Source organism: Mustelus asterias, chromosome 33, assembly GCF_964213995.1.
Source record: "Mustelus asterias chromosome 33, sMusAst1.hap1.1, whole genome shotgun sequence".
Taxonomy (NCBI): domain Eukaryota; kingdom Metazoa; phylum Chordata; class Chondrichthyes; order Carcharhiniformes; family Triakidae; genus Mustelus; species Mustelus asterias.
In genome coordinates, this window is record NC_135833.1 from 2,729,620 (window position 1) to 2,754,912 (window position 25,293).

General features: G+C 51.7%; 2 protein-coding genes across 9 annotated transcripts in view; one reads left to right on the plus strand and one right to left on the minus strand.

Moving 5' to 3' along the window:
• ltbp3 (latent transforming growth factor beta binding protein 3) overlaps positions 1–9,601 on the plus strand; it is a 238,262-nt gene extending 228,661 nt beyond the window's left edge. For both annotated transcript variants that reach the window (XM_078200930.1, XM_078200931.1), the window contains exons 26-27: positions 3,808–3,927; positions 6,528–9,601. In XM_078200930.1, coding sequence (XP_078057056.1) covers positions 3,808–3,927; positions 6,528–6,679 — 272 coding nt within the window. In that variant the 3' untranslated portion in view covers positions 6,680–9,601. The remainder of the gene's footprint in view (positions 1–3,807; positions 3,928–6,527) is intronic.
• Positions 9,519–25,293, minus strand: part of LOC144481801 (breast cancer metastasis-suppressor 1 homolog) — a 40,991-nt gene continuing 25,216 nt past the window's right edge. For 4 of the 7 annotated variants that reach the window (XM_078200947.1, XM_078200945.1, XM_078200944.1 and 1 more), the window contains 5 exons: positions 22,355–22,424; positions 16,318–16,357; positions 15,543–15,599; positions 13,846–13,972; positions 9,519–10,405 (listed from right to left, as the gene is read on the minus strand). In XM_078200947.1, coding sequence (XP_078057073.1) covers positions 10,288–10,405; positions 13,846–13,972; positions 15,543–15,599; positions 16,318–16,357; positions 22,355–22,424 — 412 coding nt within the window. In that variant the 3' untranslated portion in view covers positions 9,519–10,287. The remainder of the gene's footprint in view (positions 10,406–13,845; positions 13,973–15,542; positions 15,600–16,317; positions 16,358–22,354; positions 22,425–25,293) is intronic. The other 3 variants (XM_078200948.1, XM_078200946.1, XM_078200943.1) reach the window with 1 other exon arrangement.

Sequence of the window (25,293 nt, forward strand, 5' to 3'; positions counted from 1 at the left end):
TTACGGGAACCGTGGTGCACGAAAGCTGTGCTGAACCTAGTCAAAAGGAAAAGGAAAGCGTACAAAAGGTTCAGAGAGCTAGGCGATGATAGGGATCTAGATGAGTATACGGCTTGTAGGAAGGGACTTAAGAAAGAAATTAGGAGAGCCAGAAGGGGTCACGAGAAGGCCCTGGCAGGTAAGATTAAGGAAAACCCCAAGGCGTTCTATAAATATGTGAAGAGTAAAAGGATGAGATGTGAAGGAATAGGACCTATAAAATGTGAAGGTGAGAAAGTCTATACAGAACCGGAAGAAATAGCAGAGGTGCTTAATGAATATTTTACCTCGGTATTCACGGTGGAAAAAGACCTGGGTGGTTGTACTACAGGATTGCGGCGGACTGAGAAGATTGAGTTTGTCAACATTAAGAAAGAGGATGTGTTGGAAATTTTGAATAGCATCAACATGGATTGACGATTGGCTGTCAGACAGAAGGCAGAGAGTTGGGATAAAAGGTTCTTTCTCAGAATGGCAACCGGTGACAAGTGGTGTCCCGCAGGGTTCAGTGTTGGGGCCACAGCTGTTCTCTTTATATATTAACGATCTAGATGACGGGACTGGGGGCATTCTGGCCAAGTTTGCCGATGATACAAAGATAGGTGGAGGGGCAGGTAGTATTGAGGAGGTGGGGAGGCTGCAGAAAGATTTAGACAGTTTAGGAGAGTGGTCCAAGAAGTGGCTGATGAAATTCAACGTGGGCAAGTGCGAGGTCTTGCACTTTGGAAAAAAGAATAGAGGCATGGACTATTTTCTAAACGGTGACAAAATTCATAATGCTAAAGTGCAAAGGGACTTGGGAGTCCTAGTCCAGGATTCTCTAAAGGTAAACTTGCAGGTTGAGTCCGTAATTAAGAAAGCAAATGTAATGTTGTCATTTATCTCAAGAGGCTTGGAATACAAAAGCAGGGATGTACTTCTGAGGCTTTATAAAGCACTGGTTAGGCCCCATTTGGAGTACTGTGAGCAATTTTGGGCCCCACACCTCAGGAAGGACATACTGGCACTGGAGCGGGTCCAGCGGAGATTCACACGGATGATCCCAGGAATGGTAGGCCTGACGTACGATGAACGTCTGAGGATCGTGGGATTATATTCATTGGAGTTTAGGAGGTTGAGGGGAGATCTAATAGAAACTTACAAGATAATGAATGGCTTAGATAGGATGGACGTAGGGAAGTTGTTTCCATTAGCAGGGGAGACTAGGACGCGGGGGCACAGCCTTAGAATAAAAGGGAGTCACTTTAGAACAGAGATGAGGAGAAATTTCTTCAGCCAGAGAGTGGTAGGTCTGTGGAATTCATTGCCACAGAGGGCTGTGGAGGCCGAGACGTTGAGCGTCTTCAAGACAGAAATTGATAAATTCTTGATTTCTCGAGGAATTAAGGGCTATGGGGAGAGAGCGGGTAAATGGAGTTGAAATCAACCATGATTGAATGGTGGAGTGGACTCGATGGGCCGAATGGCCTTACTTCCGCTCCTATGTCTTATGGTCTTAAGATAGATAAGTCGCCGGGACCGGATGGGATGTACCCCAGGTTACTGTGGGAGGTGAGGGAAGACATTGCAGAGCCTCTGGCGATGATCTTTGCGTCGTCGATGGAGACGGGAGAGGTTCCGGAGGATTGCGGATGTGGTTCCTATATTCAAGAAAGGGAATAGGGATAGCCCAGGAAATTGCCGACCGGTGAGTCTAACCTCAGTGGTTGGTAAGTTGATGGAGAAGATCCTGAGGGACAGGATTTATGAACATTTAGAGAAGTTTAGTATGCTCAAAAGTAGTCAGCATGGCTTTGTCAAAGGCAAATCGTGCCTTACGAGACTGGTGGAGTTCTTTGATGTGACTGAACACATTGACAAAGGAAAAGCGGTAGATGTGGTTTACATGGACTTCAGCAAGGCGTTCGATAAGGTCCCCCATGCAAGACTTCTCGAGAAAGTGAGAGGGCATGGGATCCAAGGTGCTGTTGCCTTGTGGATCCAGATCTGGCTTGCCTGCAGAAGGCAGAGAGTGGGTATAGATGGGTCTTTTTCTAAATGGAGGTCGGTCACCAGTGGTGTGCCCCAGGGATCTGTTCTGGGACCCTTGCTGTTTGTCATTTTCATAAATGACCTGGATGAGGAAGTGGAGGGATGGGTTGGTAAGTTTGCCGACGACACGAAGGTTGGTGGTGTTGTGGATAGTTTGGAGGGATGTCAGAAGCTGCAGCGTGACATAGATAGGATGCAAGACTGGGCGGAGAAGTGGCAGATGGACTTCAACCCGGATAAATGTGTAGTGGTACATTTTGGCAGGTCAAATGGGATGAAGGAGTATAATATCAAGGGTAAGACTCTTAGCAGTGTAGAGGATCAGAAGGACCTTGGGGTCCAGGTCCATAGGACTCTTAAATCGGCCTCGCAGGTAGAAATCATAGAAACCCTACAGTACAGAAAGAGGCCATTCGGCCCATCGAGTCTGCACCGACCACAATCCCACCCAGGCCCTACCCCTATATCCATACATATTTTACCTGCTAATCCCCCTAATCTACGCATCCCAGGACACTAAGGGGCAATTTTAGCATGGCCAATCAACCTAACCCACACATCTTTGGACTGTGGGAGGAAACCGGAGCACCCGGAGGAAACCCACGCAGACACGAGGAGAATGTGCAAACTCCACACAGTGACCCAAGCCGGGAATCGAACCCAGGTCCCTGGAGCTGTGAAGCAGCAGTGCTAACCACTGTGCTACCGTGCCGCCCTTAACCACTGTGCTACCGTGCCGCCTCCGAGAGGAGGTGGTTAAAAAGGCGTATGGTGTGCTGGCCTTTATCAATCGAGGGATTGAGTTTAGGAGTCGGGAGATAATGATGCAGCTTTATAAGACCCTCGTCAGACCCCACTTGGAGTACTGTGCTCAGTTCTGGTCGCCTCATTACAGGAGGGATGTGGAAATGATTGAAAGGGTGCAGAGGAGATTTACAAGGATGTTGCCTGGATTGGTTGGCATGCCTTATGAGGATAGGCTGTGGGAGCTCGGTCTTTTCTCCTTGGAGAGACGAAGGATGAGAGGTGACCTGATGGAGGTGTACAAGATGTTGAGAGGTATCATAGAAAATCATAGAAACCCTACAGTGCAGAAGGAGGCCATTCGGCCCATCGAGTCTGCACCGACCACAATCCCACCCAGGCCCTACCCCCACATATTTACCCACTAACCTACGCATCTCAGGACTCTAAGGGGCAATTTATAACCTGGCCAATCAATAGATCGGGTGGATTCTCGGAGGCTTTTTCCCAGGGCTGAAATGGCTGCTACGAGAGGACACAGGTTTAGGGTACTGGGGAGTAGGTACAGAGGAGATGTCAGGGGTAAGTTTTTCACTCAGGAGGGCGGTGGGTGAGTGGAATCGGCTGCCGTCAATGGTGGTGGAGGCAAACTCGATAGGGTCTTTTAAGAGACTTCTGGATGAGTACATGGGACTTAATAGGATTGAGGGTTATAGGTAAGCCTATGCATAAGCCTAGGTAGGTAGGGACATGACCGGCGCAACTTGTGGGCCGAAGGGCCGGTTTGTGCTGTATTTTTTCTGTGTTCTATGGAGAAGGTTGTTTATACTTTAATTCGGGCATCATGATCGGCACAGGCTTAAAGGGCCAAAGGGCCTGTTCCTGCGCTGTACTTTTCTTTGTTTTTTGTTCAGCCCCCCAGTAATTACTGGAGAGGGTTCAGGGAGGGCCACTGTTCTGTGGGGTTTCTCTGACGCGTTTGCCTCCGCTCAGATAACAGTTCCGATGATGACTCCGAGGAGTGTTCCTGTCGGCATGGACGCTGCGTCCGAGGGAGGAATAGGTGCGAGTGCTACAAAGGTTTCCAGCTGGACGGCACTGGAAAATGCAGAGGTATGTATGAAACTGGAATACCCACTGCAGTTGTACGTATGAAGGTTCCCTGTTTTATGTCAGTTTACACTGGACACATCATGTTTCTGTTTTGCAATGTGAAGTATTGTCAAATGAGATGATTTAAACACTTCATTAGTCGGTACATACCATGAGTTCATCGTGCACTGCTCCATCAAACACAGGTACAGCCCAGAGTTAGATACTGAGTAAATCTCCCTCTACACTGTCCCCCATCAAACACTCCCAGGACAGGTACAGCACGGGGTTAGATACAGAGTAAAGCTCCCTCTACACTGTCCCCCATCAAACACTCCCAGGACAGGTACAGCACGGGGTTAGATACAGAGTAAAGCTCCCTCTACACTGTCCCCCATCAAACACTCCCAGGACAGGTACAGCACGGGGTTAGATACAGGGTAAAGCTCCCTCTACACTGTCCCCCATCAAATACTCCCAGGACAGGTACAGCACGGGGTTAGATACAGAGTAAAGCTCCCTCTACACTGTCCCCCATCAAACACTCCCAGGACAGGGACAGCACAGGGATAGATATAGAGTAAAGCTCTCTCTACACTGTCCCCAAACACTTCGAGGACAGGTATAGACGGGGTTAGATACCGAGTAAAGCTCCCTCTACACTGTCCCCCATCAAACACTCCCAGGACAGGTACAGCACGGGGTTAGATACAGGGTAAAGCTCCCTCTACACTGTCCCCATCAAACACTCCCAGGACAGGTACAGCACGGGGTTAGATACAGAGTAAAGCTCCCTCTGCACTGTTCCAATAAATCTTTCATCATCCCCCAGCTCCAGAAGAGAATTTCCAGAGCACTGTTGGGTTAACACAGATGTGGGGATGCCGGCATTGGACTGGGGTAAACACAGTAAGAAGTCTCACAACGCCAGGTTAAAGTCCAACAGGTTTATTTGATAGCAAAAGCCACTCGCTTTCGGAGCGCTGCTCCTTCGTCAGGCGAGTGGGAGTTCAGTTCACAAACAGGGCAGAGAAAGACACAAACTCAATTTACAAAATAATGGTTGGAATGCAAGTCTTCAGAGCGAATCAAGTCTTGATGACCTGTCAAGACTCACATTCCAACCATTATTTTGTAAATTGAGTTTGAGTCTTTCTCTGCCCTGGTTTGTGAACTGAACTCCCACCCGCCTGACGAAGGAGCAGCGCTCCGAAAGCTTGTGTGGCTTTTGCTACCAAATAAACCTGTTGGACTTTAACCTGGTGATGTTAGACTTCTTACTGGGTTAACGCAGCCCAGACCCCGTTTCACTTGGCACACTTTCAAGCCAGCACAAGGGATTTTGAGGTTCATGTCTGGACAAGATTTCAACTTGGTCTTCTGAGTTGAAGGAATAGTCACTCATAGAATCTCTACAGTGCAGGAGGCGGCCATTTGGCCCATCGAGTCTGCACCGACCACAATCCCTCCTGGGCCCTATTCCCATAACCCCACGTATTTACCCTGCTAATCGGCACGGTAGCACAGTGGGTTAGCACTGCTGCTTCACAGCTCCAGGGACCTGGGTTCGATTCCCGGCTCGGGTCACTTGTCTGTGTGGAGTTTGCACATTCTCCTCGTGTCTGCGTGGGTTTCCTCCACGTGCTCCGGTTTCCTCCCACAGTCCAAAAATGTGCGGGTTAGGTTGATTGGCTGTGCTAAAAAAAAATTGCCCCTTAGTGTCCTGAGATGTGTAGGTTAGAGGGATTAGTATATGTAGGGATATAGGGGTAGGGCCTGGGTGGGATTGTGGTCGGTGCAGACTCGATGGGCCGAATGGCCTCTTTCTGTACTGTACGGTTTCTATGATTCTATAATCCCCCTGACACTAAGGGGCAGTTTAGCATGGTCAATCCACCTAACCTGCACGTCTTTGGACATTAAGGGACAACTTAGCACGGCCAACCCACCTAACCTACACATCTTTGGACACTAAGGGGCAATTTAGCATGGCCAACCCACCTAACCTACACATCTTTGGACACTAAGGGACAACTTAGCACGGCCAACCCACCTAACCTACACATCTTTGGACACTAAGGGGCAATTTAGCATGGCCAATCCACCTAACCTACACATCTTTGGACACTAAGGGGCAATTTAGCATGGCCAAACCAACTAACCTACACATCTTTGGACACTAAGGGGCAATTTAGCATGGCCAAACCAACTAACCCGCACATCTTTGGACTGTGGGAGGAAATCGGAGCACGGGGAGGAAACCCACGCAGACATGGGGAGAATGTGCAAACTCCACAAGACAAACACGAGGCCAAAATCGAACCCAGGTCCCTGGCGCTGTGAGGCAGCAGTGCTCACCCACTGTGCCACCGTGCCACGCCTGGTGTCTTGGCTGCAGAAATCGTGACCCAAGAACAAAGCGTTTTCCCCTCCGTTGCCAATATTCCACATTTCTCAACACACACATGCGTCAGGAACTGCGGGAACGCTGTTGTCCACGATTTTATAACCATTATGGCTGGAGGCGGACGTATCCGGCCCGTGTATTTTGTACAGTACAGTGTTTGCACCTGCTGTCACTGTCACCACTGACTCCCCCCGCATTCCCCTTCGACCCACAGATATCGACGAGTGCCGAGAACCTCATCGCAAGCGGTTGCTGTGCAAGAACGCCCGCTGCAGCAACACCGTGGGATCGTACCGCTGCACCTGCTACCAGGGCTTTGTGCCCACACGGCGCCACAACATCTGCGTACGGCGGAAGAGGAGTTAGACCGCAGGGCGGGCAACGCGACGAGGAAACAAAAAAATCCCCCCCCCCCTACCTCCCTCCCTCCCCCCCCATCCATCCATCCATCCATCCCTCCCCGGCCAGCCAGACCCTCGAAAGAAGCACGTTATCAAATGTTAACACTGGTTTTAATTTGTGGAAACAACCTATTGGATATTCTGAGAAACAAAGTGAGGGAAAGGCGTCTAAATTTTGCCGCCGTCCCGTTTCACATGGCGGGAGTATTAATTGTCCAATTTGTCTTTTTATATCGATTTGCTCTTTTTCTGAAAAAAACAAAAGGGTGTGTGGGGAAGATTGACACACTCAAGATGGCGGCTTTGCTTAAAAAGCACGGGACATGTTCACGCAAAGGACTAACCAAAGAACTGCCATGGATATGGCAACATCCTATCTTTTATCTTCGGGAGATTTTTTTTTAAGTATGCAGGCATGTGACAATTCCAACTCGGAACTCCAACATGGTGGCAGTGGGGGAAAAATGCTGCCATTTTGAGTGTACCAACAGCAACTGGAGTGGTAGAGACGGAGTGGGAACTGCCTGGAGGCCACGACTTCAGACTGGACTGCGGGGTAGATCACGAACGAAAAGTAATGGACTTATCGAAGGCACTGTATCTTCAGCAGATTTGGGCTCGCTTAGTAATGTAGATTTGATAAGAGGTTAGTCAAAATCACGAAGGGGTGTCGGTGGAAAGAGCGAGAATTGAGAGGGCGCAGATTGCAGGGGCAACTGGCAAAGGAAGCCATGGGGCGACGCGAGGAGAAACACGTTCCTGAGGCAAGCCGTTGGGGCTCGGAATGCACTGCCCGCGAGCGTGGCGCAGGCAGGTTCGAGCGAAGCGTTCGGGAAGAAATGGTATTATTCGCTGGAAACGGTGTGCAGGATCGCGGGGAGGGTGTGTCACTCGACGTATTGCTCCAGCACAGAAAGAATGGGCTGAATGGCCTCCTCTAATCATTCTGCTATTCTCTGGAATTGTGGATTGGGTGGGGGTGGGGGTGGGAGAATCGCGGGCAAGATGTCAAGTCGTTTCAATCCCGAACCAAAGCCAGGCTTCCTTTTTCAGTTGACTAGTCAGCCTGCCGGGGTAGAAGGGCCTGGGAAAGGAGGGAGACGGGGGGGGGAGATGTTGGTATCCACATTTTAAAAAAATTAGCCACTATCCATTCCGTTCCATCCCTGCAATGTGGGATTGAACCTGATCCGAAAGGCCACTGGAGTCCAACAGTGTCTGTGCTGCCTTCTGAACACAGTCAGCAGGAACCAAGCTCAAAGCTTGGGGGGAAGAAATATAGAGCCATAATGGCACTGGGAGGAAGGTGTGTGTGTGTGCGTGCGTAGACCAGTGACAGCTTATTCCCAGGTACGCTCATCACAGACGGTGATGGGACAACTGAGCAAATAAAGTAACCGGGGATTTTAAGGATATACACTCGATTAAGATATGGAACACCTTCGAGGGGGGAATCTGTTGATAAAGATGGTCATTGCAACGCTGCCAAAGGACAGGGAGTGAAGTCGGGGGGTGGTGCTGGGGATTCATTCTTCCATCTCCTGCCTGAAAGAAAGAAAATGCTCTCACTGCGTCTCTCTCCAAGTCTATTTCGAGTTAATTCTTCACAGCTGCAGCGTTGGAGAGGATGGATTCGAAACGTCCTGCCAACCTCGTAGACCTGTTTTTGTTCTTTTCAAGAGAGAGAAAACCTTGTCCTCTACCTCTTCTCCCTCACGTTTGGATCTGCAGCTGCTATGACACAGTAAGAGTTTTAACAACACCAGGTTAAAGTCCAACAGGTTTATTTGGTCGCAAATGCCAGTAGCTTTCGGAGCGCTGCTCCTTCGTCAGATTAAGAAGTCTCACAACACCAGGTTAAAGTCCAACAGGTTTGTAACCCTAAGTCAGATGAGCAGCGCTCCAAAAGCTAGTGGCATTTGCTACCCAAATAAACCTGCTGGACTTTAACCTGGTGTTGTTAAAACTCTTACTGTGTTTACCCCAGTCCAACGCCGGCATCTCCACATCATGGCTGCTATGACGCCCAGCCTAACCCTCCCACCCCCACCAACCACCCCCAGGAAAAGGAGAGTGACAAGCTCAGAAGATCAACAGACGTCAGATTATAATTGTGTGGCTCTCAACGAAATAACCCACTGCCAGTAATCTGATTGTTGATCCAATCCCTTTCCCGGATACAGAATCCAAATGGACCCAATCTTTCCCCAGTTAATCCCATCGCCCATTTCGGGTGGCGATGGTGGCACTATTTTAAATTAATGGCCGCAGGGAGAGTTTACATGCTGGTCCTGAGTTCAAGACCCACCAGCACCTCAGTTCGACCTCTCCCTGCCCGGGAATGGCTTCAGAGGGGGGGGGGGGTGATGTGAAGGCAGGGTGCCCTCCCCGAGGTGCTGATGAATGCCACCCCGACGAAAGAGGATGTCGCTTCCTTTCTCCGCCCTCCCGTCATGGCTGGTGCTGACGGCTACTGGGGGGGCACAGTGCCCTCACCCGAGTCCACTCTGCAAACTATTCAACAGCGAGGGCATCACAGCCACGTCGACTCCTTTCCTGAAAGCTACACTCCACACGGCAGCTGTGGGGGGGGGACGGAAACACTGGGTGATTCTCCTATCTTCCAACACGAAGGGGGGGGGGATTGGAAGGGTGTGTGTGTGTGTGTAGGGGGGGGGGGGGGGAGGGGAGTGGGAATTGGGAAGAGTGCAGAGACTGTGCCTGGGAATGTACAAACGGGAGAGAGAGAGGCTGTGGGCTTCCAGGGTGGCAACTACAGTCGAAATAAGAATCGCCAGCAGCCCAACTGTCAAATATTTATTTTAATAGATGTCTTTTTTTTTTAAAGCTTCAATAGATTTGAAATAAACTTTCTTTTTTCACACGATCTCCATGGTTTAGTGCTCAGGACGAGAGTCGGTCTGTGTTTTCTTCTTTTTATATAAAAAAAAAAGTGCTGTACGATTGTAAGTTGTATCCACAGTCGAGCTCTGCCGTCTGTCTCCACGACCATAAAGCAAGTTGGACGCCAGGCTCCACTTAGGTTCTTCTTTCCCAAATTACTCTGCGGTTGCTTGCCACAGCGCGGATCTGAGTCTTAGTGCAGAGTGGGGTCACCAAAAGAGAGGGGGAGAGAGAGAGAGAGAGAGGGGAAAAAGTGCGAGGACGTTCTTTTGGCTCCGCCACTGGTGAATTTTGCCAGCAATCTGGAGGAGGAGGCACTGGGGCGTGAGGGGGCTGCGGGGGGGGGGGGGGGGGGGAGGAATTCTGTTTATCCGGCCTCCCCAAAAAAGCCGGCCGCTTGTCTCAAAAGTCTTCTTTTGTTTCCCTCGAGGCCGGAGTGAGAATTTGATTCGCTCCTCGAGCCGTGCGAGGTTCCGTAATGGAGTCACACCGAGTTTCCTCGGTGCCGGTGGTTCGTATAAACCCTGGGCAGAAAGCGGCTCGCCAACAACGCATACCCTTTCCATTTTCTAGAATCGATTTATAACCTTTTTTTTTGCGGCTGCTGCTGCTGCAATTGATAGCTTTCCCTCGGCGGCCAGGGTTGGCGGAGGTTTTAGTGTCACTGGGTCACGCCTTGTGGATAGAGTATTTCCCTTTCTGAAGCTGGCTGACGTAGAGTTTGGTTTTGGTGCCGTCTGTGCGGCGAAGCCAGACCTCTCCTGTGCTGACAGCCGTAATCGTTGCACTGTTTGAGGGGGGGGGGGGGAGAAACACAGTAAGAAGTTTAACGACACCAGGTTAAAGTCCAGCAGGTTTATTTGGTGGCAAAAGCCACAGCTTGCACTGTTGCGGGGGCGGGCTGGGAGAAACACAGAATCACGTTCACCAAAAAGGTACCAGGCGAGGCGGGCAGATCAGTTCAACACAGTTTAATCTGTCACTCCTTAAAGAATGACGGTGAGACTCAGCACCACTGCGCAGATTAGGTACCTGCACGGCTCCAATCTCAGTTCAGCAAGAGGAGCTTTTGATCAATCCAACCCAGACTTTGTCCAGACTATTCTTAAGACCATAAGACTTAGGAGCAGAATTTAGGCCACTCGGCCCATCGAGTCTGCTCCGCCATTCAATCGTGGCTGATATTTTCCTCATCCCCATTCTCCTGCCTTTTCCCCCTGATCCCCTTATTAATCAAGAACCTATCTATCTCTGTCAATGACCCGGCCTCCACAGCCTTCTGCGGCAAAGAGTTCCACAGATTCGCCACTCTCTGGCTGAAGAAATTCCTCCTCGTCTCTGTTTTAAAGTATCGTCCCTTTAGCCTGAGGTTGTGCCCTCTGGTTCTAGATTTTCCTACTAGTGGAAACATCCTCTCCACGTCCACTCTATCCAGGCCTCGCAGTATCCTGTAAGTTTCAATTAGATCCCCCCCCACCCCCCCCTCGTCCTTCTAAACTCCAACGAGTACAGACCCAGAGTCCTCAACCGTTCCTCATACGACAAGCTTTTCAGTCCAGGGATCATTCTCGTGAACCTCCTCTGGACCCTTTCCAAGGCCGGCACATCCTTCCTTGGATATGGGGCCCAAAACTGCTCACAATACTCCAAATGTGGTCTGACCAGAGCCTTATACAGCCTCAGAAGTACATCCCTGCTCTTGTATTCTAGCCCTCTCGACATGAATGCTAACATTGCATTTGCCTTCCTAACTGCCGACTGAACCTGCACGTTAACCTTAAGAGAATCTTGAACCAGGGCTCCTAAGTTGCTTTGTGTTTCTGATTCCCTAAGCATCTCCCAGTCTATTCCTCCATTCCTCCTTCCAAAGTGCATGACATACATTCGGAAAGACGTGTGGCTCGAGTGCCAACACGTGGTGGTTTTGTTTTTATTATTTATCAGTGTCACAAGTGGGCTTACATCAACACTACAATGGGGCTACTGTGAAAATCCCCTGGTCGCCACACTCCAGCGCCTGTTCGGGTTACACCAAGGGAGAATTTAGCACGGCCCAATGCACGCTAATCAGCGCGTCTTCCGGGACTGTGGGAGGAAACTGGAGCACCCGGAGGAAACCCACACAAGACACCGGGGGGGGGGGGGGGGGAGAACGTGCAAACTCCGCAACAGGCAGTGACCCAAGCCGGGAATCGAACTCGGGTCCCTCGGCGCTGTGAGGCGGTGGTGCTAACCCACTGTGCTGCTCAAATGAATGCCAGCAATCCTCCAGAACCACAGGAGATAAAGGATGCACAGGTTTGCAGGACAGGTACTGTGGAGAGCATCAGGACCCACCCGCACCTGCCCCCCCCTCATCCAATAGCTACACACGTGCACTCTCCAGGGACCGGACAGTGACCAGGAGCAGAAACCACGGCTTGACGCTGGTGTCAAAAAACACATTTTACACAAAGAGGGGAGAGAGAACGCAAAGTATCTGCCGGGGCAACTGAGGACAGAAATGAGCTGGGGTTTGGGATAAGGGTCCACAGAATAAGGGGTAGTCATTTGGAAGCGCTAATGCAGTAAAGAAAAAGGATTTTGTGCATTCACGACTGGCTGTAGTAACTTACTAAGGGAGAAGAACAGTAAGGAAACACTTTAAATATTATAAACACAGCAAAGGAGCAACATACCAATTCATACCGAGGAAGGCAGGGATTGTCAATGATTGTCGTAGAAATCATAGAAACCCCACAGTGCAGAAGGAGGCCATTCGGCCCATCAAGTCTGCACCAACCACAATCCCACCCAGGCCCTACCCCCACATATTTACCCGCTAATCCCTCTAACCTACGCATCTCAGGACACTAAGGGGCAATTTAGCACAGCCAATCAACCTAACCCGAACATATTTGGACTGTGGGAGGAAACCGGAGCACCCGGAGGAAACCCACGCAGACACGAGGGAGAATGTGCAGACTCCACACAGACAGTGACCCGAGCCGGGAATCGAACCCGGCTCCCTGGAGCTGTGAAGCAGCAGCGCTAAATTCTATCATGGGGATGTGGGTGTCACTGGGCAAGGTCAGCGTTTGTTGCCCATTTCTAATTGCCCTTGAACTGGGTGTCTCGCTTGGCCATTTCAGAGAGGGGCAGTTCAGAGTCAGCAACGTTTGTGAGTGGGGGGCTCTGGAGTCACATGTAGGCCAGACCGGGTAAGGACGGCAGATTTACTTCCCTAAAGGGACATTAGTGAACCAGATGGGTTTTTTTTTTTAAATGACAGTCAACGATAGTCCCTGTAACGGTGACCATGAAACTAGCTTTATATTTATCAATTGAATTTAATAAATTTGCCAGAGCATTAGCTTGGGCCTCTGGATTATTATTTATTAGTGTCACAAGTAAGGCTTACATGAACACTGCAATGAAGTTACTGTGAAAATCCCCCAGTCGCCCACACTCTGGCGCCTGTTCGGGTTACACTGAGGGAGAATTTAGTACCCTAACCAGCACGTCTTTCAGAATGTGGGAGGAAACCCATGTAGACACGGGGAGAACGTGCAAACTCCACACAGACAGTGACCCAAGCCAGGAATCGAACCCGGGTCCCTGGCGCTGTGAGGCAGCAGTGCTAACCCACTGTGCCGGGAATCGAACCCGGGTCCCTGGTACTGAGAGGCAGCAGTGCTAACCCACTGTGCCACCGTGCCAACCACCGTGCCAGGAATCGAACCCGGGTCCCTGGTGCTGTGAGGCAGCAGTGCTAACCCACCGTGCCAGGAATCGAACCCGGGTCCCTGGTGCTGTGAGGCAGCAGTGCTAACCCACTGTGCCACCGTGCCGGGAATCGAACCCGGGTCCCTGGCGCTGTGAGGCAGCAGTGCTAACCCACCGTGCCACCCACACGCTGAAAGAGGCTGCACATCGACAAAAGGCATTGTTAAAGAACTTCTATTAGATTGTCAAGAGTGTGCTGGCCTCGCACAGGAACTGCCGCGCCCAGTGCGGGGACAAGCCCTGTGGCGAGTTAGCCGATCTCTTGGTGGGCCCAGAGGGAGTGAGAGGGTGTAATCAACCAGGGGTAAAGACAGGACCACTCTCAGTTTCCCCCTCCCCAATGAGGGGGGTTTGCTGACGCGGTGTTTAACATCACACGTACTGAATTATCCAATCAAATCAGTGCGAGGGGGAGAAAGAGAGCAATTCACCAACGGACATAGAGAGTGTCAGAGTGCTTACTGTGAGGGTGCTTCATCCTTTATCTCCTGCACGATGCTCTGCCCCTTGCTGTACCACTCTCCCTCGTAGAAGAGTCTTCCTTCCTCACACTTGGCCATGTACAAATGTTTCTCCTGCTTGGGCACAGCTGTGGAGGGAACAGACCCATTAAACTCCTCTCCACCTCTCTTTTCCCCCCGCCTGCAAGTCTTTCTGTTCATTTTGGTCAAAGTCAGTAAACATTACTAAGGAACTACAAAGGGTCATGAATGTAGCCCAGTCCATCACACAAACCAGCCTCCCATCCATGGACTCTGTCTACACTTCCCGCTGCCTCGGGGGAAAAGCAGCCGGCATAATTAAGGACCCCCACGCACGCCGGACATTCTCTCTTCCACCTTCTTCCGTCGGGAAAAATGATACAAAAGTCTGAGGTCACGCACCGACCGACTCAAGAACAGCTTCTTCCCTGCTGCCGTCAGACTTTTGAATGGACCTACCTCGCATTAAGTTGATCTTTCTCTACACCCTAGCTATGACTGTAACACTACATTCTGCACTCTCTCCTTTCCTTCTCTATGAACGGTATGCTTTGTCTGTATAGTGTGCAAGGAACAATACTTTTCACGATCCTAATACATGTGACAATAATAAATCAAATCAAATATATTAAGTTGATCTTTCTCTACACCCTAGCTATGACTGTAACACTACATTCTGCACCCTCTCCTTTCCTTCTCTATGAACGGTATGCTTGATCTGTATAGCGTGCAAGAAACAATACTTTTCATTTATCCTAATACATGTGACAATAATAAATCAAATCAAATTATAACCAGTGGACAGTCCTCAGTCAGGGGACGATGGGTGCAAGCCCCACTATAGGTCCAGAGGATTTGACCTACTTATGAGTGTCATAAGGACATTTACATTAACACTGCAATGAAGTTACTGTGAAAACCCCCTAGTCGCCACACTCCGGCACACGTTCAGGTTACACCGAGGGAGAATTTAGCACCCTAACCAGCACGTCTTTCGGACTGTGGGAGGAAACCGGAGCACCCGGAGGAAACCCACGCAGACACGGGGGGAGAACGTGCAGACTCCGCACAGACAGTGACCCGAGGCCGGAATCGAACCCGGGTCCCTGGGCGCTGTGAGGCAGCGGCGCTAACCCACTCTGCCGCCTTGAGTACACACGAGGCGATGAGCAGGGCGGCCAATTGGGAAGACCATTAACGCAATGCGTACATTCGAGAGGTGGCTGACATGGGAAGGAAATCATGCCGGATGGAAGGGGGTTAGAGAGATTTCACATCGCCTGCTTCCAACTAAATGGGGAATGGAGTTTGTACAATAAACAGCCGGGGTGGATATAAAAGGTCACTGAAGTAGTGCGAGCGGGGTTGTCAAACTGAGGAGTGGGTTTCTGGACCGAGAGAAGGGGTTGTGGCAGAGTGAACCACGCATTGAGCAAGCAGGTAGGGCAGGGTCAGCCCATTAGTAACGGTGCGGCTGCTTCCCCACTGCTACGAATCCTGACATAGCAGTGTGGGGGCTGCAGGGGAAATGGCGCAGGGCAGGAGGCTGAAGAGCAGGGGGTGGGGGAAACATGCAGCATAAGAAAGGAGAGGCAAGTGAGCAAGAGCAAGCTGGAGGTTGGGGGGGGGGGGGGGGAGAAAAGGAGGATTCTCATTAGCCCAACATTTCCCACTCACCTGCATCATTTAACACTTGGGAGGCCTTTGTTTTCTTACTGTGGGCTGCTTCAGAACCTGGGAGAGGGGGGGGGGGGGGGGCAAATCAGAAAAGGCCGAGTTACCCAGAGAGTCACTGTACCCCTATACAGCCTGTATACCAACTGGTACACAGATAGACACAGACTGAGTTACACTGTGCCCCTATACAGCCTGTATACCAACTGGTACACAGATAGACACAGACTGAGTTACACTGTGCCCCTATACAGCCTGTATACCAACTGGTACACAGATAGACACAGACTGAGTTACACTGTGCCCCTATACAGCCTGTATACCAACTGGTACACAGATAGACACAGACTGAGTTACACTGTGCCCCTATACAGCCTGTATACCAACTGGTACACAGATAGACACAGACTGAGTTACACTGTGCCCCTATACAGCCTGTATACCAACTGGTACACAGATAGACACAGACTGAGTTACACTGTGCCCCTATACAGCCGTTATACCAACTGGTACACAGATAGAGTTACCCAGAGAGTCACTGTACCCCTATATCCATCTGTGTACCAGTTGGTGTAGAGACAGTTACTGTACCTCGATACAGCCCGTATACCAATTAGCACACAGATGGAGCGGGACTGAGAGTCGCTGTACCTCTATACAGTCTGTATACCAATGGGCACACAACACTATTGATACAGGAGTTGCAATGCTCATGGTTTTCCAGGCCCTGGCGTCGGGCTCTGTGAAGGACCCGTTGACCAAGGCTCCTTTCACTTACCATCCGACTTTCTCTTCTGCTGGGCAACGACGACTTTCGCCTGAAGGAAGAAAGAGGAGATTGGTCACAGAGCTGCCACATCATCCGACTCATCGACACCAACAGACATCACACACCCTCACCTGCTTCTGATAACACCCACAACCAAGCCTCCAACTCCAGAAATGCCAGCTCCCTTTCACAGTGCCAGCGTTCATCTGGGTCTCCGCACTGTCCTTTTGGGTTGTCTGGTTGGGGTTCCGCACTGTCCTTTTGGGTTGTCTGGTTGGGGTTCCGCACTGTCCTTTTGGGTTGTCTGGTTGGGGTCTCCGCACTGTCCTTTTGGGTTGTCTGGTTGGGGTCTCCGCACTATCCTTTTGGGTTGTCTGGTTGGGGTTCCGCACTGTCCTTTTGGGTTGTCTGGTTGGGGTTCCGCACTGTCCTTTTGGGTTGTTTGGTTGGGGTCTCCGCACTACCCTTTTGGGTTGTCTGGTTGGGGTCTCCGCACTACCCTTTTGGGTTGTCTGGTTGGGGTTCCGCACTGTCCTTTTGGGTTGTCTGGTTGGGGTTCCGCACTGTCCTTTTGGGTTGTCTGGTTGGGGTCTCCGCACTGTCCTTTTGGGTTGTCTGGTTGGGGTTCCGCACTGTCCTTTTGGGTTGTCTGGTTGGGGTTCCGCACTGTCCTTTTGGGTTGTCTGGTTGGGGTCTCCGCACTATCCTTTTGGGTTGTCTGGTTGGGGTCTCCGCACTGTCCTTTTGGGTTGTCTGGTTGGGGTCTCCGCACTATCCTTTTGGGTTGTCTGGTTGGGGTCTCCGCACTGTCCTTTTGGGTTGTCTGGTTGGGGTCTCCGCACTATCCTTTTGGATTGTCTGGTTGGGGTTCCGCACTGTCCTTTTGGATTGTCTGGTTGGGGTCTCCGCACTGTCCTTTTGGGTTGTCTGGTTGGGGTCTCCGCACTGTCCTTTTGGGTTGTCTGGTTGGGGTCTCCGCACTGTCCTTTTGGGTTGTCTGGTTGGGGTTCCGCACTGTCCTTTTGGGTTGTCTGGTTGGGGTTCCGCACTGTCCTTTTGGGTTGTCTGGTTGGGGTTCCGCACTGTCCTTTTGGGTTGTCTGGTTGGGGTTCCGCACTGTCCTTTTGGGTTGTCTGGTTGGGGTTCCGCACTGTCCTTTTGGGTTGTCTGGTTGGGGTTCCGCACTGTCCTTTTGGGTTGTCTGGTTGGGGTTCCACACTGTCCTTTTGGGTTGTCTGGTTGGGGTTCCGCACTGTCCTTTTGGGTTGTCTGGTTGGGGTTCCGCACTGTCCTTTTGGGTTGTCTGGTTGGGGTTCCGCACTGTCCTTTTGGGTTGTCTGGTTGGGGTTCCGCACTGTCCTTTTGGGTTGTCTGGTTGGGGTTCCGCACTGTCCTTTTGGGTTGTCTGGTTGGGGTTCCGCACTGTCCTTTTGGGTTGTCTGGTTGGGGTTCCGCACTGTCCTTTTGGGTTGTCTGGTTGGGGTTCCGCACTGTCCTTTTGGGTTGTCTGGTTGGGGTTCCGCACTGTCCTTTTGGGTTGTCTGGTTGGGGTCTCCGCACTGTCCTTTTGGATTGTCTGGTTGGGGTCTCCGCACTGTCCTTTTGGGTTGTCTGGTTGGGGTCTCCGCACTGTCCTTTTGGGTTGTCTGGTTGGGGTCTCCGCACTGTCCTTTTGGGTTGTCTGGTTGGGGTTCCCACTGTCCTTTTGGGTTGTCTGGTTGGGGTCTCCGCACTGTCCTTTTGGGTTGTCTGGTTGGGGTTCCCACTGTCCTTTTGGGTTGTCTGGCTGGGGTTCCGCACTGTCCTTTTGGGTTGTCTGGTTGGGGTCTCCGCACTGTCCTTTTGGGTTGTCTGGTTGGGGTTCCGCACTATCCTTTTGGGTTGTCTGGTTGGGGTTCCCACTGTCCTTTTGGGTTGTCTGGTTGGGGTCTCCGCACTGTCCTTTTGGGTTGTCTGGTTGGGGTCTCCGCACTGTCCTTTTGGATTATCTGGTTGGGGTTCCGCACTGTCCTTTTGGGTTGTCTGGTTGGGGTCTCCGCACTGTCCTTTTGGGTTGTCTGGTTGGGGTTCCGCACTATCCTTTTGGGTTGTCTGGTTGGGGTCTCCGCACTGTCCTTTTGGATTATCTGGTTGGGGTTCCGCACTGTCCTTTTGGATTATCTGGTTGGGGTCTCCGCACTGTCCTTTTGGGTTGTCTGGTTGGGGTCTCCGCACTGTCCTTTTGGGTTGTCTGGTTGGGGTTCCGCACTGTCCTTTTGGGTTGTCTGGTTGGGGTCTCCGCACTATCCTTTTGGGTTGTCTGGTTGGGGTCTCCGCACTGTCCTTTTGGATTATCTGGTTGGGGTTCCGCACTGTCCTTTTGGATTATCTGGTTGGGGTCTCCGCACTGTCCTTTTGGGTTGTCTGGTTGGGGTCTCCGCACTGTCCTTTTGGGTTGTCTGGTTGGGGTTCCGCACTGTCCTTTTGGGTTGTCTGGTTGGGGTTCCGCACTGTCCTTTTGGGTTGTCTGGTTGGGGTTCCGCACTACCCTTTTGGGTTGTCTGGTTGGGGTTCCGCACTGTCCTTTTGGGTTGTCTGGTTGGGGTCTCCGCACTATCCTTTTGGGTTGCTGGTTGGGGTTCCGCACTGTCCTTTTGGGTTGTCTGGTTGGGGTCTCCGCACTGTCCTTTTGGGTTGTCTGGTTGGGGTCTCCGCACTGTCCTTTTGGGTTGTCTGGTTGGGGTCTCCACACTGTCCTTTTGGGTTGTCTGGTTGGGGTTCCGCACTGTCCTTTTGGGTTGTCTGGTTGGGGTTCCGCACTACCCTTTTGGGTTGTCTGGTTGGGGTTCCGCACTGTCCTTTTGGGTTGTCTGGTTGGCGTCTCCGCACTGTCCTTTTGGGTTGTCTGGTTGGGGTTCCGCACTGTCCTTTTGGGTTGTCTGGTTGGGGTCTCCGCACTGTCCTTTTGGGTTGTCTGGTTGGGGTCTCCGCACTGTCCTTTTGGGTTGTCTGGTTGGGGTCTCCGCACTGCCCTTTTGGGTTGTCTGGTTGGGGTCTCCGCACTGTCCTTTTGGGTTGTCTGGTTGGGGTTCCGCACTGTCCTTTTGGGTTGTCTAGTTGGGGTCTCCGCACTATCCTTTTGGGTTGTCTGGTTGGGGTTCCGCACTGTCCTTTTGGGTTGTCTGGTTGGGGTTCCGCACTGTCCTTTTGGGTTGTCTGGTTGGGGTCTCCGCACTGTCCTTTTGGGTTGTCTGGTTGGGGTTCCGCACTGTCCTTTTGGGTTGTCTGGTTGGGGTCTCCGCACTACCCTTTTGGGTTGTCTGGTTGGGGTTCCGCACTGTCCTTTTGGGTTGTCTGGTTGGGGTCTCCGCACTGTCCTTTTGGGTTGTCTGGTTGGGGTTCCGCACTATCCTTTTGGGTTGTCTGGTTGGGGTTCCGCACTGTCCTTTTGGGTTGTCTGGTTGGGGTTCCGCACTGTCCTTTTGGGTTGTCTGGTTGGGGTTCCGCACTGTCCTTTTGGGTTGTCTGGTTGGGGTCTCCGCACTGTCCTTTTGGGTTGTCTGGTTGGGGTTCCGCACTGTCCTTTTGGGTTGTCTGGTTGGGGTCTCCGCACTACCCTTTTGGGTTGTCTGGTTGGGGTTCCGCACTGTCCTTTTGGGTTGTCTGGTTGGGGTCTCCGCACTACCCTTTTGGGTTGTCTGGTTGGGGTCTCCGCACTGTCCTTTTGGGTTGTCTGGTTGGGGTTCCGCACTGTCCTTTTGGATTGTCTGGTTGGGGTCTCCGCACTGTCCTTTTGGGTTGTCTGGTTGGGGTCTCCGCACTATCCTTTTGGGTTGTCTGGTTGGGGTCTCCGCACTATCCTTTTGGGTTGTCTGGTTGGGGTTCCGCACTGTCCTTTTGGGTTGTCTGGTTGGGGTCTCCGCACTGTCCTTTTGGGTTGTCTGGTCGGGGTCTCCGCACTATCCTTTTGGGTTGTCTGGTTGGGATCTCCGCACTATCCTTTTGGGTTGTCTGGTTGGGGTCTCCGCACTATCCTTTTGGGTTGTCTGGTTGGGGTTCCGCACTGTCCTTTTGGGTTGTCTGGTTGGGGTCTCCGCACTGTCCTTTTGGGTTGTCTGGTTGGGGTCTCCGCACTGTCCTTTTGGGTTGTCTGGTTGGGGTTCCGCACTGTCCTTTTGGGTTGTCTGGTTGGGGTTCCGCACTATCCTTTTGGGTTGTCTGGTTGGGGTCTCCGCACTATCCTTTTGGGTTGTCTGGTTGGGGTTCCGCACTGTCCTTTTGGGTTGTCTGGTTGGGGTTCCGCACTGTCCTTTTGGGTTGTCTGGTTGGGGTTCCGCACTATCCTTTTGGGTTGTCTGGTTGGGGTCTCCACACTGTCCTTTTGGGTTGTCTGGTTGGGGTTCCGCACTATCCTTTTGGGTTGTTTGGTTGGGGTCTCCGCACTGTCCTTTTGGGTTGTCTGGTTGGGGTCTCCACACTGTCCTTTTGGGTTGTCTGGTTGGGGTTCTGCACTATCCTTTTGGGTTATCTGGTTGGGGTTCTGCACTGTCCTTTTGGGTTGTCTGGTTGGGGTTCCGCACTGTCCTTTTGGGTTGTCTGGTTGGGGTCTCCGCACTGTCCTTTTGGGTTATCTGGTTGGGGTTCCGCACTGTCCTTTTGGGTTGTCTGGTTGGGGTTCCGCACTGTCCTTTTGGGTTGTCTGGTTGGGGTTCCGCACTACCCTTTGGACTGTCTGGTTGGGGCTCCGTGCTATCCTTTTGGGTTATCTGGCTGGGAGCGGGAGAAAACAGAAGGTGGCGTGGGCTTTCGCAGGATTCAGCAGAACAATAAAAGCAATCTCTTAAACCAAAAGGGTCTTTAAATGGGGGCGACACAACTCCTTCTTCATTGCAACTACGAACCCTGTCCCTCTGGCTCCAACCCAGCTTGCATTGAACAGGGCAAACCTGTACTCTGGCTCCATAAAAACCCTTGTAGCAGGAGGGAAAACACGACATTGTCCCCGCATGTGGCAACAGGTTCCCTGGAATTGGTCAGAAACTTGCTCTGGGACGGAGGCGGAAGCTCCTCTCAGCACTAGCCGAGAAAATAGACATTTTATGACTCGGTAGTTGTCGTGGCTGGAAAGTTACGTGGCAAATCACAGGCAGGGACTGACTAAATTTACAGCAGGCCTGCGGCAAGTGGAGCCACCTATCAAGGGTAAAGTATATTAGTCACAAGTTACATTAACACTGCAATGAAGCTACTGTGAAAATCCCCTAGTCGCCACACTCCAGCAACTGTTCGGGCACACTGAGGGAGAATTTAGCACCTAACCAGCACGCCTTTCGGACTGAGAGGGGGCCCTGGAGCACCCGGAGGAAACCCACGCAGACACGGGGGGAGAACGTGCAGACTCCGCACAGACAGTGACCCAAGCCGGGAATTGAACCCGGGTCCCTGTGAGGCAGCGGTGCTAACCCACTGTGCCACCGTACCGGGAATCGAACCCGGGTCCCTGTGAGGCAGCGGTGCTAACCCACTGTGCCACCGTGCCGGGAATCGAACCCGGGTCCCTGTGAGGCAGCAGTGCTAACCCACTGTGCCACCGTGCCGGGAATCGAACCCGGGTCCCTGTGAGGCAGCGGTGCTAACCCACTGTGCCACCGTGCCGGGAATCGAACCCGGGTCCCTGTGAGGCAGCAGTGCTAACCCACTGTGCCACCGTGCCGGGAATCGAACCCGGGTCCCTGTGAGGCAGCAGTGCTAACCCACTGTGCCACCGTGCCGGGAATCGAACCCGGGTCCCTGGGCGCTGTGAGGCAGCGGTGCTAACCCACCGTGCCGCCTGGGTAGAGCGCAGGGAACCAGGAACATGGGGAGAACTCGTTAAGTGCGGGCAAACAAGTGGGCGGGGGGGGAATAGCTAGGTGAACGCGGAACAACAGAGTCCGAGGAGTGGAGAGCAAAGAGAAAAAGGGAATGCGCGCGAGGAACCGGGAATAAGAAGTGTGGAGAATGCAAAGTGACTGGAGACAGAGCAAAGGGATTGCAGGCTGTTGAGATGCAGGTACACAGAGATTACCTTTTTAATTGCAGCCCAGTCCTCCAAGATATCAATGTCCCGCAGCATGTACACAATGTATGGACGTGCACTCATGTTAAGGAATGAAGGCCGGAGAATATTAACGCTTTCAAGCCCAGCCTGCCTCTAGCATCATGTCCCATCCCACACCACATCCTGAAAGAGGCGGGGGGGGGAGTAACTGCCCAGTGAGAGAGACATGATCTTCCCCACCCCATCGGCTAGAGCCGTATATACAGCAGCTTCACGTAGCAGAAACACCTCAAAGCTCTTCAACATACAAGGATCAATCAGGAGTGACGTTTGTTCGGCTACCTGACTATTCTGGGGAAATAACCTGTTAATCCAGTTTCGGGGAGGGAGGGAGGGAGGATGAAGCAGTTTGGCAAAAGACCAAGAGGTTGCACCTGGATACTGGAACAGCAGGAGTGTAGAACAAGCAGCAATCCAGAGTGTGAGGTGGCAGCTGGAATATATGTCCAAGAGCACAGGGAGTGAGACAGCGGGACAAGAGTTGGCCGGTGCGCTGGCGACTCTGCCGCCAGAGGTACTCGGCATCAATCGGCTGCGCGAACCATTACTGCCACGAGAAAAAAAGCTCCATCCTCAACTTGTTCAATAGAATCATGGAAACCCTACAGTGCAGAAAGAGGCCATTTGGCCCATCGAGTCTGCACCGACCACAATCCCACCCATCCCCATATCCCGACAGATTTACCCACTAATCAACTCCAACCTACACATCTCGGGACACTGAGGGGCAATTTTAGCACGGCCAATCAACCTAACCCGCACATCTTTGGACTGTGGGAGGAAACCGGAGCACCCGGAGGAAACCCACGCAGACACGGGGAGAATGTGCAAACTCCACACAGACAGTGACCCGAGCCGGGAATCGAACCCAGGTCCCTGGAGCTGTGAGGCAGCAGTGCTAACCACTGTGCCACCGTGCCGCCCCTAGAAGAGTGTGGTCAACTTATTTTTTTAATTCATGGGCGTCGCTGGCCGGGCCCAGCATTTATTGCCCATCCCTAGTTGCCATTTGAGGGCAGTTGAGAGTCAACCACATTGCTGTGGCTCTGGAGTCACATGTAGGCCAGACCAGGGTAAGGACGGCAGATTTCCTTCCCTAAAGGGAACAAGATGGGTTTTTCCGACAATGGGTCATCAGTACAAAGAACAGTACAGCACAGGAAACAGGCCCTTCGGCCCTCCAAGCCTGTGCCGCTCCTTGGTCCAACTAGACCAATCGTTTGTATCCCTCCATTCCCAGGCTGCTCATGTGACTATCCAGGTAAGTCTTAAACGATGTCAGCGTGCCCGCCTCCACCACCCTACTTGGCAGCGCATTCCAGGCCCCCACCACCCTCTGTGTAAAAAACGTCCCTAGATTCTTAATCTTAGATTCTTAATTCCAGATATTTTTTTATTGAATTCGAATTCCACCATCTGCCGTGGCGGGATTCGAACCCGGGGTCCCCCCAGAACGTTAGCTGAGTTTCTGGATTAATAGTCCCGCGATAATACCACTAGGCCATCACCTCACTAAGCAACGCAGAAAGAAACTCTCAGTTATCTCACCCCTTGCAAGGTCTCAGGACATCCCAAAGTGCTTCACGGTGAATGAAATATTTGTGAAGTACAGTCACTGATGTAACATAGGGAAATGGCGCTGCCAGTTTGGGCACAGGAAGCTCCCAGAAACAGAAACGCGATGAATGACCACATAACCTGTCAGTCGAGGGATAAATACTGCCTAGGAGGGGGCGTACTCCCCTGCTCTTCTCCCCATAGTGGGCGGGAGATCTTTTCCATCCATTTACGGCAGCAGAGAGTTCATCAGAAAGCTGATGAAAGGGGCGGCACGGTGGCACAGTGGGTTAGCACTGCTGCTTCACAGCTCCAGGGACCTGGGTTCGATTCCCAGCTTGGGTCACTGTCTGTGTGGAGTTTGCACATTCTCCTCGTGTCTGCGTGGGTTTCCTCCGGGTGCTCCGGTTTCCTCCCACAGTCCAAAGATATGCGGGTTAGGTTGATTGGCCATGCTAAAAATTGCCCTTAGTGTCCTGGGATGCGTAGGTTAGACGGATTAGTGGGTAAATATGTAGGGATATGGGGATAGGGCCTGGGTGGGATTGTGGCCGGTGCAGACCCGATGGGCCGAATGGCCTCTTTCTGCGCTGTAGGGTTTCTAAGATTTCTTACATCTCTTAAAAGGTGCTGTACTCCCCGAGAATCGCTCTGCAGTGAAGTTTCAACTTTCAACCTTCTGATTCCGCAATGACTACTACCACTAAGTCATGGCTGGCATCTAATATATTGGGCCATCAGCTTTTAGTCATGTTGATGCGTCCTAGTCATCGGTATAACATTTGAGCACCTAGGATTTGAGTATAGGGATAGGGATGTTTTGCTGCAATTGTACAGGGTGTTGGTGAGGCCACACCTGGAGTACTGTGCGCAGTTTTGGTCTCCTTATCTGAGGAAGGATGTCCTTGCTATAGAGGGAGCGCAGTGAAGGTTTACCAGGCTGATTCCTATGGCAAGTCTCTCATATGAGGAGAGACTAAGTCGGTGAGGATTATATTCACTGGAGTTTAGAAGAGGGAGGGGGGATCTCATAGAAACTTTAAAAATTCTAACAGGGTTAGACAGGGTAGATTCAGAAAGAATGTTCCCGATGATGGGGGGAGTCCAGGACTAGGGGGGTCATAGTTTGAGGATAAGGGGGTAAACAGTTTAGGGACTGAGGTGAGGAGAAATTTCTTCACCCAGAGAGTGTTGGAATTCACTCCCACAGAAAGTAGTTGAGGTCAAAACGTCGTGTAATTTCAAGAAGAAATTAGATATCGCTCTTGGGGCTAAAGGGATCGAGATATTGAATTCGATGATCAGCCATGATCAAAGTGAATGGCGGAGCAGGCTCCAAGGGCCAAATG